Here is a 13,504-nt window from a genome sequence, read left to right as displayed (position 1 = left end):
ATTTCAAGGACAGCTGTAACAGCTGCCAAAATATTTTAGTTGCCTTATGAATAGACATGCCTTCTACCATTGTTTGCTTAAAATTTGTTAGGGCCAGATTGTGTTTCTTGCCAGGCTGAGCTTCCAGTAGGCCATCTCTGGCTTGCCTAATAAGATGGCTGAACAAGGGCCCAGATGAAAAGGGGAAATTTTGCTAGTATTGCGTGTTAGTGTTATTTAGGGATAACTAACACATTATTGTGTTTTGTTCCTTGGTATAGCTTCATGTTTGATGAGCCTTCCAGCTACCTAGATGTTAAACAACGTCTGAAGGCTGCCATTACTATTCGATCACTAATAAATCCGGACAGGTAAGTACTGTATGAGCTTAGCCTTTCCTTAACCAAAGTGATAGTAAGAATCCATTTACAGAAAATATTTTTCTATCTCTATGTCTTCTCATCAAGTAAAATTTCTGGACATTTTGGGACTGCGGAGAAAACAAATTTGGGAAAAAATTTAAAAATTAACAAATTTTTAGCAAGATCTAAACTTTACTACTTTGAGTGTAACAATTCATGATCTGTAATTTGGATAACACAAGAGATTTATTGTTTGGCATAGTTATAAATTATAGAATAAATGCATTTGAGTTAAATTAATTATAATTACCCAGTGCTGGAGATTGAAAAGGAAGCTTCAGTACCCTAAGGTACCTAACGATATCCTAGATTATACCAGTTAGGAAAACAGGTTCAAAATAGAAACAGTGTGGTTAAAAAAAAAATTCCCATTATCTGGATTTAAGAACTTTGTGTTGGATCTAAAGAACCATGACCAGAATCTGTTGGCCTTGCTTTCTTCTTCACACATACACCCTCCCCTTTGCCCCACATAAAATGAAGCTCTTAAAAGTTGTGGGACCCTTGGGGAAAGTGTGTAGTGTAGTACAGGTGACTGCAGCTTGAGTGGACAATCTGAAGATTGTAGATCCCTTCTTGCATGAACGGAAGTGCCTTCTCATGGAAGGGCACCTTTGGATCCAACTGAACAGTCTGCAGTCCATACACTCTGCATTAACAGAGCAAATCTTGTGATTAGAGAACTCACAACAACCAACAAACTCTTTCCAACTGATTTCAGTTCTTTGGTGGGGAACACTTAACACATTTAAACAACCTGAGAAACTGAGGCTTGTCCCAAATGAGCACGAACATAGCTTATTGCCACATCTGTGTGCTCACCTCATTCCTCCCTTTGTGTACAAAGCACAATTGAAGGCTTCTAGATTTGTGCAGCCTTGAAACAAGCTCCAGTTTGTTATAACAACACCCAAATACAGGATTCTAAACCTTTGTTTAATCCCTGCTTAGCATGCTGGTTGGGGGTGGAGGACACAAACAAATCATGGCAAATGGGAGCTTGATTTAAAAAATTCTAAATTGACATTCTATTGCACTCTTTACACAATGAATGAATGAAGAAGTAGGAGGGGGAAAGCAAAGACGCCAAGCTATGTCTGTGCCTGTTGTGGATCAATGTTGGTCATGATGTCCAACTGCATCCAGCATCTGTCTTCATCCTAACATAGTACTAAGGATGCTCAGTAAATCCAGTAGACTACTGAAAAATCACCACTGCACGCAGTGTTAAAGTAAAAATAGTCAAAATTAACTACATGGAATCGGTATCATGTCATATAAACAATAAATGATCTTATTTAATAACAACATCGTTACATTTTTAATCAAGATTAGTAGCTTCCAGCTGACTTTAATTTTTATGTCCATGGACTGAAATGTGATTCTTTGCGATTTCACATGCGCTTGTTCCTTGATTTAGTTTGTATTTTCAAACATAGACCAGTCTCTTTGACTTGCTATATAAGATGCAGGAATCTTAAGTAGGTGAGAGAATCTAAGAATGTACATCTCTATGACACAGAAATTTTAATTACCTAATTCTTTAGATTGTCTTACATAACTGGTTCAAGGAAGTAAGGGCAAGTAGAACAGTATTTTCAAGCTTTCATCTTACACATTTCATAATGTTTCATTTCAGAATATTTCCATTTTTTTTCCAATTTCACCCAAATGTCTAATTATTTCATTGGGTGAAGTGAGGATGCTGCTCTGTGTGCCTGTTTCCCCACTTTTCCCCCAGGCCTCTGCACCTGTAAGTCCCTTTCCAATTCATGTGAACTTGTTTCTGTTCTCAATCCTCACAAAGCACCCTGTTCGTAAAACTTTGCATCACTGTGTCCATTTACAGTACAGCTGTTGGACATTTATGCAATAGCTGCATAACCTCATGTTTTATTATTCTGAACCGGAACAGTTGTTGGTATGCCCCATCATAAAACTTGTTTATTGGTCACATAGTGCTGTTAAGACATCAACTGCAAATCTGTAGGACTTGACATTAATGACCACTGGAAAATATTCCAGAGGTTTTGGTACTGAAGGGTGTTTGGTTGGTTTTTTGTTTGTTTTGGGGGGGGTTGGGGGGGAGTGAAAAACAGCATTGTAATCTTCAGTCACCTTGAAAATCTTGTCTGTTCCTGTACATATTTTTTTAAGAATTAAGGTAATGACCATTTCAATTACTGCATCTTGCTGCTTTAATAAATTGTCAGCTGAAGTAGAGCTTGAATTTGTTCACAAATTTGTTCATGTTTCAGTAAAAGAAGACTGGTAGAACTTAGAATGCTGCCAGTTTACCACATCATGCTGCGAATGCATTGTGGTCAAATTAAATTGATAGTATCACTGCTGGTATTAGAATATTAGTAGTAAAGTGTTGCATGTGTGTTTGTCAAACATTCTTGCTTGAAATGGGCATTAGGTGAAGAAGTTCATTCACTCATCTGTAAATCAGGGGTCCCCAACTTTTTTGAGCTTGCAGGTGCCTTGATATTCGGACACAGAGTGGTGGATGCAGTCACAAAATGGCTGCCATGGGAGGAGGAAGACACACTGAGAAAGAGAATAAAACCACCATTGTCTTAATCTGCACAGCCAGTCAGATCTCCTTCAGCCAATCAGAGGCCCTGCTAGGCAGGAACACCACCTGGTCCTACCCACTTTCTAAAAACATTTGGTGGGCACCAGGAAAGTTGTTAGTGGGCTACATGGTACCCATAGGCACCACATTGAGTACCCCTGCTCCAAATATTTGAGTATTTGAAGCTGAAATAAAATTTGTATTGTGTTCCAGATACATTATTGTTGTGGAGCATGACCTGAGTGTGCTGGATTATCTCTCTGACTTTATCTGCTGTTTATATGGTGTGCCAAGTGCTTATGGAGTCGTTACCATGCCTTTCAGTGTCAGAGAAGGTAACTATTATTTCCTTTCTCTGCTGCCTTGTGTTCTATGAATTGTGTGTGTGTGTATATATATATGCGTGTATGTGTGTGTATATATATATTTAAAGTACCTCTACTATTGATAACAGTTGATTATTTTAAATATACTTACAAAGAGCAAAACACTTCCTAGCTTCTTTGTGGCATGCCATACAATGAAGTAGATGATATTAGACCAACTACTGGCTTGAATGGCCTTGAACCCTCCTCTCTGTGGTATGATGCTTCTACTTCTTCCCTCCATGGTATGCTCTGCCTTTATGCTGCACAGGTAGGATAGAGTTTGTGGAATGTGTTTGTTAGTAAATGAATAAAAATAACTTACTTTTATTGTGGCCACCTCCTAACCTTAGATGGAGATTTTTTTTCAGTATGTCATGCCATAATGGATCTCTTCACTTATCTCTCACAGTCAGTTATTCTTCAATAATCTTATTAAATTTGGCACTCTTATTCTAATTTATTTACAAATACAGTCTTCTTTTCTCACAGGCATAAATATATTCTTGGATGGCTACGTTCCCACAGAGAATCTAAGGTTCCGAGATGCATCTCTCGTTTTTAAAGTGGCAGAGACAGCTAATGAAGAAGAAGTTAAGAAGATGTGTATGTATAAATATCCTGGAATGAGAAAAAAGATGGGAGAATTTGAGCTCTCAATTGTTGCAGGAGAATTCACTGACTCTGAGATCATGGTCATGCTGGGGGAAAATGGTGAGTGCAAACTCAGTGTTCTAGTTGTTCAGGCTTACCTGCTTAAAGGGGTGTCAGGTGTCTGACTGAATGATATTACTTGCTTCTGACCACTTTTGTCCCTGTCAGTTATATCTAAGGATGGGCATGAACTGGCTCACGAGCCAAATTTTGGCAGAAACTTGGGCTGGTTTGGAGCCCCCAAAGCAATGTTCAGGGAAGGTGCCTTCCTTGAACATTTACCAGACTTTTGTCCGGTTCGGCTCTTTGGGGCCATTTAAATCTAACAGCTCAGCAGTGCGGGGTCCACAGCTGAGCTGTTAGATTTAATGGCTATGAGCCATTGAAGCCTAACAGCTGGTGGGCGGATACCCACCACACTGTTAGGCTGAAATGACTGTGAGCCATTTAAATCTAACAGTGTGGCGGGTCTGCCCATCAACCGGGTTTTTTAGGTTCGTGCCCATCCCTAGTTATACCTAATCCCAAGAAAGCTTACTCTTCAAAATTCCCATGAGTCATAGAGATGGGGCACACAGAGACTAACTGCTAACACCAGTACTTTAGTGTGCCAATGGATAGCAACAAAATGAGTGTACAGATTGAAAATCAGTATTCTGAAGGGAAAGGGGTGGTGCTAATGGTGAATTTTATTTAAATGCCCCTTTCTTTCTAATTTATTCTGCTGTTTGAAAACTCACTGAAACCAAGATCCCTCTCAAATGAAGTTAATAGTCTTCTCTGGTTGGATCAAACTGTAAATTATGTACCACCACTTAATCTGTAGTACTTTGTGAACTCTAGTACCTAAATGCAAAGCAATCACATTATGAGTGTACACTTGGTTGATGTCTAAGTTAGTGATATAGTACATAAAGGAAGAAGGTGGCTTTTGAGGATACAGGCGGGCCCCAAGCCATTTTGTTGTCTGATGGTTGTCACTCATTTTAAATAGTGCCTGATCTAGAATTGAAAGCATGTGCAACAGGAACATTGCAGTGATGCGCTGTGTGACTTGCCCTGGCTGGAGGCACATAGGCAGCCATTCTGCACCAGATGAAACTCCAGAATAGGCATCCCAAGTAGTCTGATGTGACATGACACATGACAATAAACTAGATGTACGGCATTTTATAATGGATGTCAAAGTTTTTTTAAAAAATCACTGTACTGGTTATCATTATTTTTGCTCTTTCAGTAAGAGATTTTTAAATTTAACAATTACCAGTATCGCCTTTAACTTTTGGTGTAATCACTATGTCATGTTTTTAAAACTCCATAGCAAATGTCACTCTGTAATCGCTTTGATAATTATATGCAGATCTGTGTATTTAAGCTAGTCATGTATTAGCCAATATTAAGAGTGTTTTCTTTTTTTTATCTTTTAGGAACTGGCAAAACTACGTTCATTCGCATGCTTGCAGGAAGACTTACACCAGATGATAAAAGTAATGTGTTTCAATTGATATACTGTTTGAAACATTGGCTTCATTTGTTTTAGCAATGACATGCAGTCTCTCTCTCTCTCTCTAACAGATGAAGTGCCCGTTTTAAATGTTAGTTACAAGCCACAGAAGATCAGCCCTAAGTCTACGGTAAGTGTTGCTGCTTTGATTTTTTTAAAAACTCTTTCTAGGCATTAAGAATGGAAACAGCATTATAAGGAGTGCTACATTTAAGCTTCTTATTTGAACAGGGAAGTGTACGTCAGCTGCTTCATGAAAAGATTCGAGATGCCTATACACACCCGCAGTTTGTGACTGACGTAATGAAACCTCTCCAAATAGAAAATATCATTGATCAAGAGGTATTATCCATAGCATATTTGCTACGTTTTTTTTCATTCATCGTTAAAACAGCGAGTGAACCTCGCTTCTAACTTTGCCTTTGATAGGTTCAAACATTGTCTGGTGGTGAGCTGCAGCGGGTTGCTCTTGCGCTCTGTCTTGGGAAGCCTGCTGACGTCTACCTAATTGACGAACCTTCTGCATACCTGGACTCAGAACAACGTTTGATGGCAGCGAGAGTTATCAAACGGTAATCTGGGCGGTCCTAGGGCAAGGAGGCCACTGGCCTGGTTTGAGTTTTGATGCATTTGTAGATAGTCATTCTTTTTAAAGAAAAAAATTATTTCAAAAGCCTCCTTAAATCACGTTTTGTGTTTCAGTTTCATTCTTCATGCTAAAAAAACTGCCTTTGTTGTGGAACATGATTTCATTATGGCTACCTACCTAGCAGACCGGGTTATTGTCTTTGACGGCATTCCATCTAAGTGCACAGTGGCAAACAGGTAATAAGAAACACAGACGGCAAAGGATTGAAACATAATGCATAACTGTCATGTATATGTTAGTGCTGCAGTTGTGTGTTTGGCTTCCACATTCTCCAGATAGTTCAGGGTACAACCATTATCCTTCTACATGTTTCCTTTGCAGCTAGAAGATGGGTTTGGAGCACAAGGTGTGTTATCATTAATGGAAGGATTGCTGTCAGCTGAGGCTGCGGTCACACGGAACATTAGGCACGCTAGAGAGACGGAAGATAGGCAGATTTTCCGGGCGCGATCTCACCACCACATCTGAGAAGCGTAGAGCTCCCGTGGCTCACCCGAGGCTTCCCTCCGAAGATACGGTTTAAAAAACTAGTACCTCCGAGGTACTAGTTTCCAGAAACCGCAGGGCAAGGGCGAGTGTCTGATCGCGTTTCTGGAGGTAGTTCCGGCGCCCGCCCATGTCCCCTAGCTAAAAGGTGGGGGGGTTTTCCAAGTCTCAATGGATGCGCACAAGCACCCAACGGAGCATGTGCAAACTTTAGTTTAATAAAAAAAACACACAACTTAGCAGCTCGCTAAGACTTGAGTCGTGCAGAGAAAAGGAGAGCAGCCAGAAGAAAGCAACAAAGAGCGCACGGCTTGAGGCGAGAGACAAATAGATAGGGGGAAAGGGGGCAAGGCAGAAGATAAAGCGGCTGAGGCAAAGCCCAGAAGGGGGGGGGCGCGGCGGCAGAGTAGGAAGTCTGCTTGGGGAAGGGGGGGGCACAGCCCAGGAGGGCGGCACTCACCGTGGCCTCGAAGACAGGCGCTGGAGGAGCCAGCGGAGAAGGAGGCGCGGTCAGGGCGGAGGGGGCTGAGCCATGCTGCTTTGCCCTCTTTGTGCGCCCCACCAGCCGGCTCCCCGGATTGTTGCCCTTACAGAACTACTGCCCACTCCCTGCCTGCCTCACTGGTGGGGAAAAAGCCGTGCCTGACGCGACGCCGCACCGCCAAGTCAGCCGCTGGCCCCTCCTCTCCCCAGTGCCACTTGGCCGGCTGTCTCTGGCAGCCCCCTCCTCACCTTCCCTCGGCGTGTAGCCCCCGCTTCTTTGCCCTGTGGCCCCGCTTCTTTGCCGTGTGATCCGCACCTCCCACTACCCACGGGACCTCCACGGGAGGTCTGATCGCGCAACCGCACATTATTTTGCCCCAGGGCAAACAGCCACACTTCCCCCCTGCATTCTCCTGGCCGTGTGACCGGAGCCTGAGTATGACTTTCTCCCCCTCTTCTTCTTTCACACTGCAGCAAGCATTTTCAGCTGCACCAGGAAGGGGGAGGTGACAAGGTCACTTTCTGTGGGATCCGAGGCATGGGTATCACATTTTCATATTTTCAGAGCAGTTTTATTCTGCAGACTACAAGACCATATAGGTGCTTATTCTATGAGGCATTCAGTCCCACAGAGCCTATGTAATCTGCAAACTGGAGCAGCCTATGTTAATTTGATTTGGTAATTTACAGGTAACTTCTGTTAGCAGAGTGTGTTGCACTAAAGTTTTAAAATCTGATATTATTTGCAAGAGTCAATTGTTAGATCAATGACTTGTAGCTTTAGTTTGCAACAGCTTTTAACAACTTTAACGTCCCAGCCCTTACATTCCTCGGCGTGTATAACGCAGGGCGTTTCCTCCTACAAAGGAATTAAGATAAGATTTCGAAGCCTGAGTTAGCTGCAGCTTTAGAAGGCAGATATAAGAAAATTTGAAAGCTTGTAGTGCCAAACAGGAAAATAGTAGAGTTGAAGAGGTAAATAAATGAGATTAAAATTAACTTGTGGAGAGCTCCAACAGGTGCTTATCTCGATGTCGCCATCTTGTTATGTCTTCCCCTAGCAGCCTATATCATATGAGTGATATGAGACAATGTGATGGTTGGATAATTAATTACTTAATGACAAATCCCAATCTTCCATTGGAATTATGTGCTCTGATAAAAGTAGAATGAAAGTCACATCCTATTGTAATTTAGTTGGAACAATTACAGGAATTGTCATTGGAGGCATTACATCCTTATGTCCTTACAACAACCATTAGAGGCAGGCTAGAAAATGCTTAAAATGTAATCATTAACTTAGCATAAAATTTGGCACCTAGTGGCACCTTTAAAAAGACCAACAAAGTTGAATTTTGGGTATAAGCTCGTATGCATGCACTCTTCATCAGATACCAACACGACTACCCACCTGAATCTAATTTAGCTTGTTAGCCAGTTACCTATCAACCATCGTTCGTACCACTGTACAATTGTAAATAATGCATTTGAGTTTTACCTCGTCTTTATGTGGATTAGTGGAACATTTGAATAGTGATTTTAAGACTAGCATTCTAGTATCAGTCAAGATTAACTCAGTGGAAAGCCAACAACATATATGCGTATTTGTATAGTTAGCATGTTGCTCCTGTATGTGAGAGGCCCTAGGATGTATACAAATAGAGCTTTTTTTCATTGATATACACTTTTTGAGTGAAGGACAAAGATAGTATAGCATAATGGTAACTGAAGCAGTTGAGATAGTTATTAGTAAAAAGGAAAGAGAACATGAAAATAAAAAAATAGAAAGAGCCCAGGAAAAGAAGGTTGTGCTTTGGCTCTTTATTCTCCAAGACTTGGCAAGTATATAAGACTATAAAACTTAAGAGATAATCGTAACATTATCTTATTTGCATGCATTTCCAGAGATAACAGGCCTCTTTTGGGGGGAAATTTGGCAAATGGGGGTTTCTTGTCCTTCAGCTCAGGGATTAGTGCTTTGCCTCACATTTTCAAATTTCCAGTATTCCAGACAGTTTCTTTTACTTGAGGGCAGTCATTTCCCATTAGAGTTTCTAGAAGTAAATTTTAGGTGTGCTAGTTGCTCAGCTATTACTTGCTGGGTATTCCTTACATGAGATTTGACTCTCTGTTAGTTTATATTTAAACATAAAAGATGGTGCCCTCTGAGAACACAAATGGAGGCAAACAAATACTAGTGAGATTTCCTTTAGTTGAACAGTCATAGAGAAAGATAAGTGAACCAAGTGTTTGCATTAGTTGGACAGCCCATAGGAAAAAGAATATGGAGGTACAATAGTATTTACAGTCATGGAGTTCTTTAAGGGAAGTAACGTAAGTATTGGATTATTCTAAACTGTTGATTCATAGTGGGAAAACTTGAGTTACAGGAAGCCAGATCTCCATCCCTATGAGTTTGTGTAAGCCTGTTGTTGTTCTGTTTGAAAGCTGTTTGCCCAAGTGACAAACAGATAACTGTCTGCGTCTCCTACCATATCCTTAAATTCCTTTCAGATCTACAAATATTTTAATAAATTTTAAAAATGTGGCATCTCCATTTGCGGCCTGGAGCAAGCTCCTACATACCCGACGCTCATTTTGAGAAGTTTACACCAGTTGCCTGTTTGTGTCTGAGTTCAATCTGAGGTGCTGGTTCTTACTTTTCAAGCTCTCTCTGCGTAGGGACTCAAATATGAATCCATGCAGCACCCATGATCCTCAGGGTCTTCTGTCCCATCTCATAGACTTGTTAAATCTGCTACTGCTCCATTTCAAGCTTTTACAGCAAAGGAACCCATGTAATGGGATGGCACCCACTCAAGTTTTAGGGAGCAACATGAAGCAGAGTTTTTAAAGAGGGCCCTTTGGGTAGCTATATTTTTAAAATTTATTTATTTATTAAATTTATACCCTGCCCTACCCCACAGGGCGGGGTACATAATTGGCTCAGGGCGGCTTACATAATTGGTCTATAGGTGACAGTACATTCACATAAAACAATTAAAAATTCAATACAATAAGATGAAACAAACCTCATAAAGTAGTGCTAATACATTGAATACATAAGATGGCATGCTGAGATTACCATACAAGCAGACAGTTTCGCTCAATGATCTTCCGGAGCACAGTGGTAGCAGCCAGATGTTAGTACTATGGGATGGCTCGTTGGGGGCGGCGGCTCCTAGTTGAAAGCCTGGTGGAAGAGCTCCGTCTTGCAGGCCCTGCAGAACTGCATGAGATCCTGCAGGGCCCTGATCTCCTCCGGGAGCTCATTCTACCAGTGCGGAGCTGCCACTGAAAAGGCCCTGGCCCTAGTAGTGGCGAGCCTGGCATCCTTGGGGCCCAGTAGGTCCAGTCGGTTCTGGGATCCCGGCCTCAGTGCTCTTTGGGGTATATATGGGGAAAGGTGGTCCCACAGGTATGTCAGACCCTGGCCATATAGGGCTTTAAAGGTAAGCACCAGCACCTTCAGCACAGGCTGGGTGTGTTCCCATCTGGGAAGACCCATCAACGGCCTGGCTGCGGCATTCTGCACTAGCTGCAACTTCTGAATTTGTGACAAGGGCAGCCCCATGTAGAGAGCGTTACAGTAGTCTAGTCTCGAGGTGACCGTTGCATGGATCACCGTAGCCAGGTCGTCGCAGCTGAGGAAGGGAACCAGCTGCCTGATCAGCCAAAGATGGTAAAAGGCTGACCTGGCAGTGGCTGCCACCTGGGCCTCCATTGTTAAGGAGGAATCCAGGCGCACTCCCAGACTCCTAACCTCCGGCGCTGGCACCAATGGCACCCCCACCGAAGGTCGGGAGTCAGGTCCCTCCTCCCAGCCCACTCTGACTCACGTACAGGACCTTCGTCTTCGTCGGGTTCAGCTTCAGCCAGCTTAGTCTAAGCCAACCAGCCACGGTATTGGTTTTTCTTTTCTGACAGCAATTGTGTTTCATTTGAGTTAACACTGGAGCAAGGTGATACTCTTAGCTATCATCATAAGGCATCTGGAGTCCTTCATGGGAGGCAGGTGGGCTGAAAATGTGTGTTTCCTAAAAACAAAGGGATTCTTAATGTCATTTGTGAAAATAACCATCTTAGCAATATAATTGAAATGTCTGGTACTGATGGAAATTTTATGGGACAACTGAAAATCAGATTCTTTGTATAATACCTGCACAAAGCTAATTGTGTACATATGAAATCCATCCAACGGTGCTGCCCTGCATTGCTCAGGAACATTGGCTTGGATTACTGTATGACCCCACTGTGGCTGAAATGCTCACTTCTCTAGCACTTGTCACATTCTAAAGTGTGAGGTGATGCAGAGTCAAATTACTAATCTTCCTGGTGGTTGCAATGAGAATTAAAACTGTATAGAGTGGCTTTCATTTTAATCACAAGCCTGTTGTTAATTTTGGGAAAGTAATGTGTACATTTGACTTCTTTACAGTCCTCAGACTCTCTTGGCTGGCATGAATAAATTTCTGTCTCAGCTTGAGATTACTTTCAGAAGAGATCCAAACAATTACAGACCAAGAATAAACAAAATGAATTCAATCAAGGTAAGAATAGCAGGCGTAGCTAATTCTGACACAAGTTACTTTTTTACTTTCCTATCAAACAAATCTATAGTTTGGGTCCAAATTAAGTTGCTATTTTGTTAGCACAGCAGTAGCTCCTCTGATGCAATGCCTCTTCCATTCGGAGAGGAGGAAGTTTCCTGATGATCCCCCCCCCCATCGCCCCAGCCAGGGGCCCCCCCCCCCGGACTTCCAGTTTTCCCTCCTTTGCTGTTCCTTTAGGTTCACTGATCTACAGGAGCACAATTTCAGTTGGCACTAAAAGCCCTGGGGGGGGGTGGCTGTCTTGTGCTGCTATGGATAAATTTATCAGTGTTCAACAGAGGAAAACTTGCTAACTTCTCTTTTCTTTTCCAGGATGTGGAACAGAAGAAAAGTGGAAACTACTTCTTCTTGGATGATTAAATGAGATGTTGATCAGTTTATAAAACTGAAACTTTTGTTATAGGAAATGCAATCAGGTTTTAAAATACCGCGCTCATTCCAGAGATAAAAATAGTGGTATGGTCATGTAACATCTATCACCCCACAGCAGTGATAAGGCCATCTTTTGGATGTAATACTTCGAAGCAGTGACAGCTAGTTATCATCCCAAGAGACAATGTGCTTTTTTCACAACTTGGGGAGATTTGGGTTCAGATGTAACTTATTAATGTATCAAATGCTGACATGTTTCCAATTTTCAGTCTTTCAGCTGTTTTCTGTACAAGATGGTTTACAAAAAATGTCAAAATATAGAGATCGCTATTTTAAAAAAATTGATTCTCTCAGACTGAGGGTTTCATAAATAAATGTCCACCTAAACCTATTGTCGATGAACCTGATTATTACAGTTCAAATAATATGCAGAGTCTGCCTTCAGGGACAACATTGCTGGCAAGTAGTTATTTTTCTTTATACCCTTCAGGCCGACATTCTTAAGTTGATCTTGGCTTGATTATTGAATACATGAGTCTAGTTAATTTTTAGCAACAGAAAGACGTGGCATAGGGAGACACTCATTCTGTCACTACCGCTAAATTTCATCATTGTTGATGTTAAGAGCTAGGAGTCTATTAGTTGACAGTGTGGTTCACTTGATACATAGAAGTTGAAATGGTGGGATTCTGCACATTTAAGCATGCAGCACTGCAAATTTCTTTCAAGAGTTACTTTTGAAGTGTGTGAGGTATAAGAGGAAGGGAAATACCTACTTTTCTATTGATTTGCACTTGTGTAAGGAAAGCCCTCTACAGTACTCTGTGGTCTGAGCCTGGAATAGAGCTTGTTAGCATTTCAGGTTGAGGGGGGATCTTTCCTGCTGTAATCTGGATAGTTTATTATTCTCCTACCACTTGCCACTTGATCATACTACTGAGACCAGAACATAGGAGGAGATTTTTACTATGCTTTACTTCCAATCCTGCAGTTTTCTTTGCTTAACCATTCACTAGACAATGAAGTGACCTTATCTCACTACTGAAATTGCTTAGCAGTGGTGGCGAACCTATGGCACGGGTGCCAGAGAGCCCTCTCTGTGGGCACACGTGCCATCGCCCCAGCCAGGCCCAGACTATCATTAAAGTGTCAAATTCTCTGCCAAATAATTTTAAGTAAATGAAAGCATTTGGGATTGCTTTCCTTACTCTTAAGTTAATGTAGAAATAAAGTTTCTAAAGTAAAACCGCAGTTTTCAGGTTAAATTACCGTGTTGGCACTTTGTGATAAATAAGTGGGTTTTGGGTCGCAGTTTGGGCACTCGGTCTCTAAAAGGTTCGCCATCACTGGCTTAGGAGCCACTGATGAGAATGAGATTGTTTCTTAAAACTGCATA

The 13,504-nt window shown here is 41.7% G+C and overlaps 1 protein-coding gene across 1 annotated transcript in view; it reads left to right on the top strand.

Annotated features, from left to right (window-relative positions):
• ABCE1 (ATP binding cassette subfamily E member 1) overlaps positions 1-12,516 on the top strand; it is a 25,811-nt gene extending 13,295 nt beyond the window's left edge. The window contains exons 9-18 of the mRNA XM_015422917.1: positions 261-350; positions 3,196-3,317; positions 3,840-4,061; positions 5,429-5,488; positions 5,577-5,635; positions 5,737-5,847; positions 5,935-6,077; positions 6,208-6,330; positions 11,562-11,673; positions 12,049-12,516. Coding sequence (XP_015278403.1) covers positions 261-350; positions 3,196-3,317; positions 3,840-4,061; positions 5,429-5,488; positions 5,577-5,635; positions 5,737-5,847; positions 5,935-6,077; positions 6,208-6,330; positions 11,562-11,673; positions 12,049-12,096 — 1,090 coding nt within the window. The 3' untranslated portion in view covers positions 12,097-12,516. The remainder of the gene's footprint in view (positions 1-260; positions 351-3,195; positions 3,318-3,839; positions 4,062-5,428; positions 5,489-5,576; positions 5,636-5,736; positions 5,848-5,934; positions 6,078-6,207; positions 6,331-11,561; positions 11,674-12,048) is intronic.
• Positions 12,517-13,504: the final 988 nt, after the last annotated feature.

This window comes from Gekko japonicus, unplaced genomic scaffold (genome assembly GCF_001447785.1).
Source record: "Gekko japonicus isolate JY-2015 unplaced genomic scaffold, Gekko_japonicus_V1.1 scaffold110, whole genome shotgun sequence".
NCBI lineage: Eukaryota > Metazoa > Chordata > Lepidosauria > Squamata > Gekkonidae > Gekko > Gekko japonicus.
The sequence above is the reverse complement of the archived record's forward strand: the minus strand, read 5'-3'. Positions and strand labels throughout refer to the sequence as shown.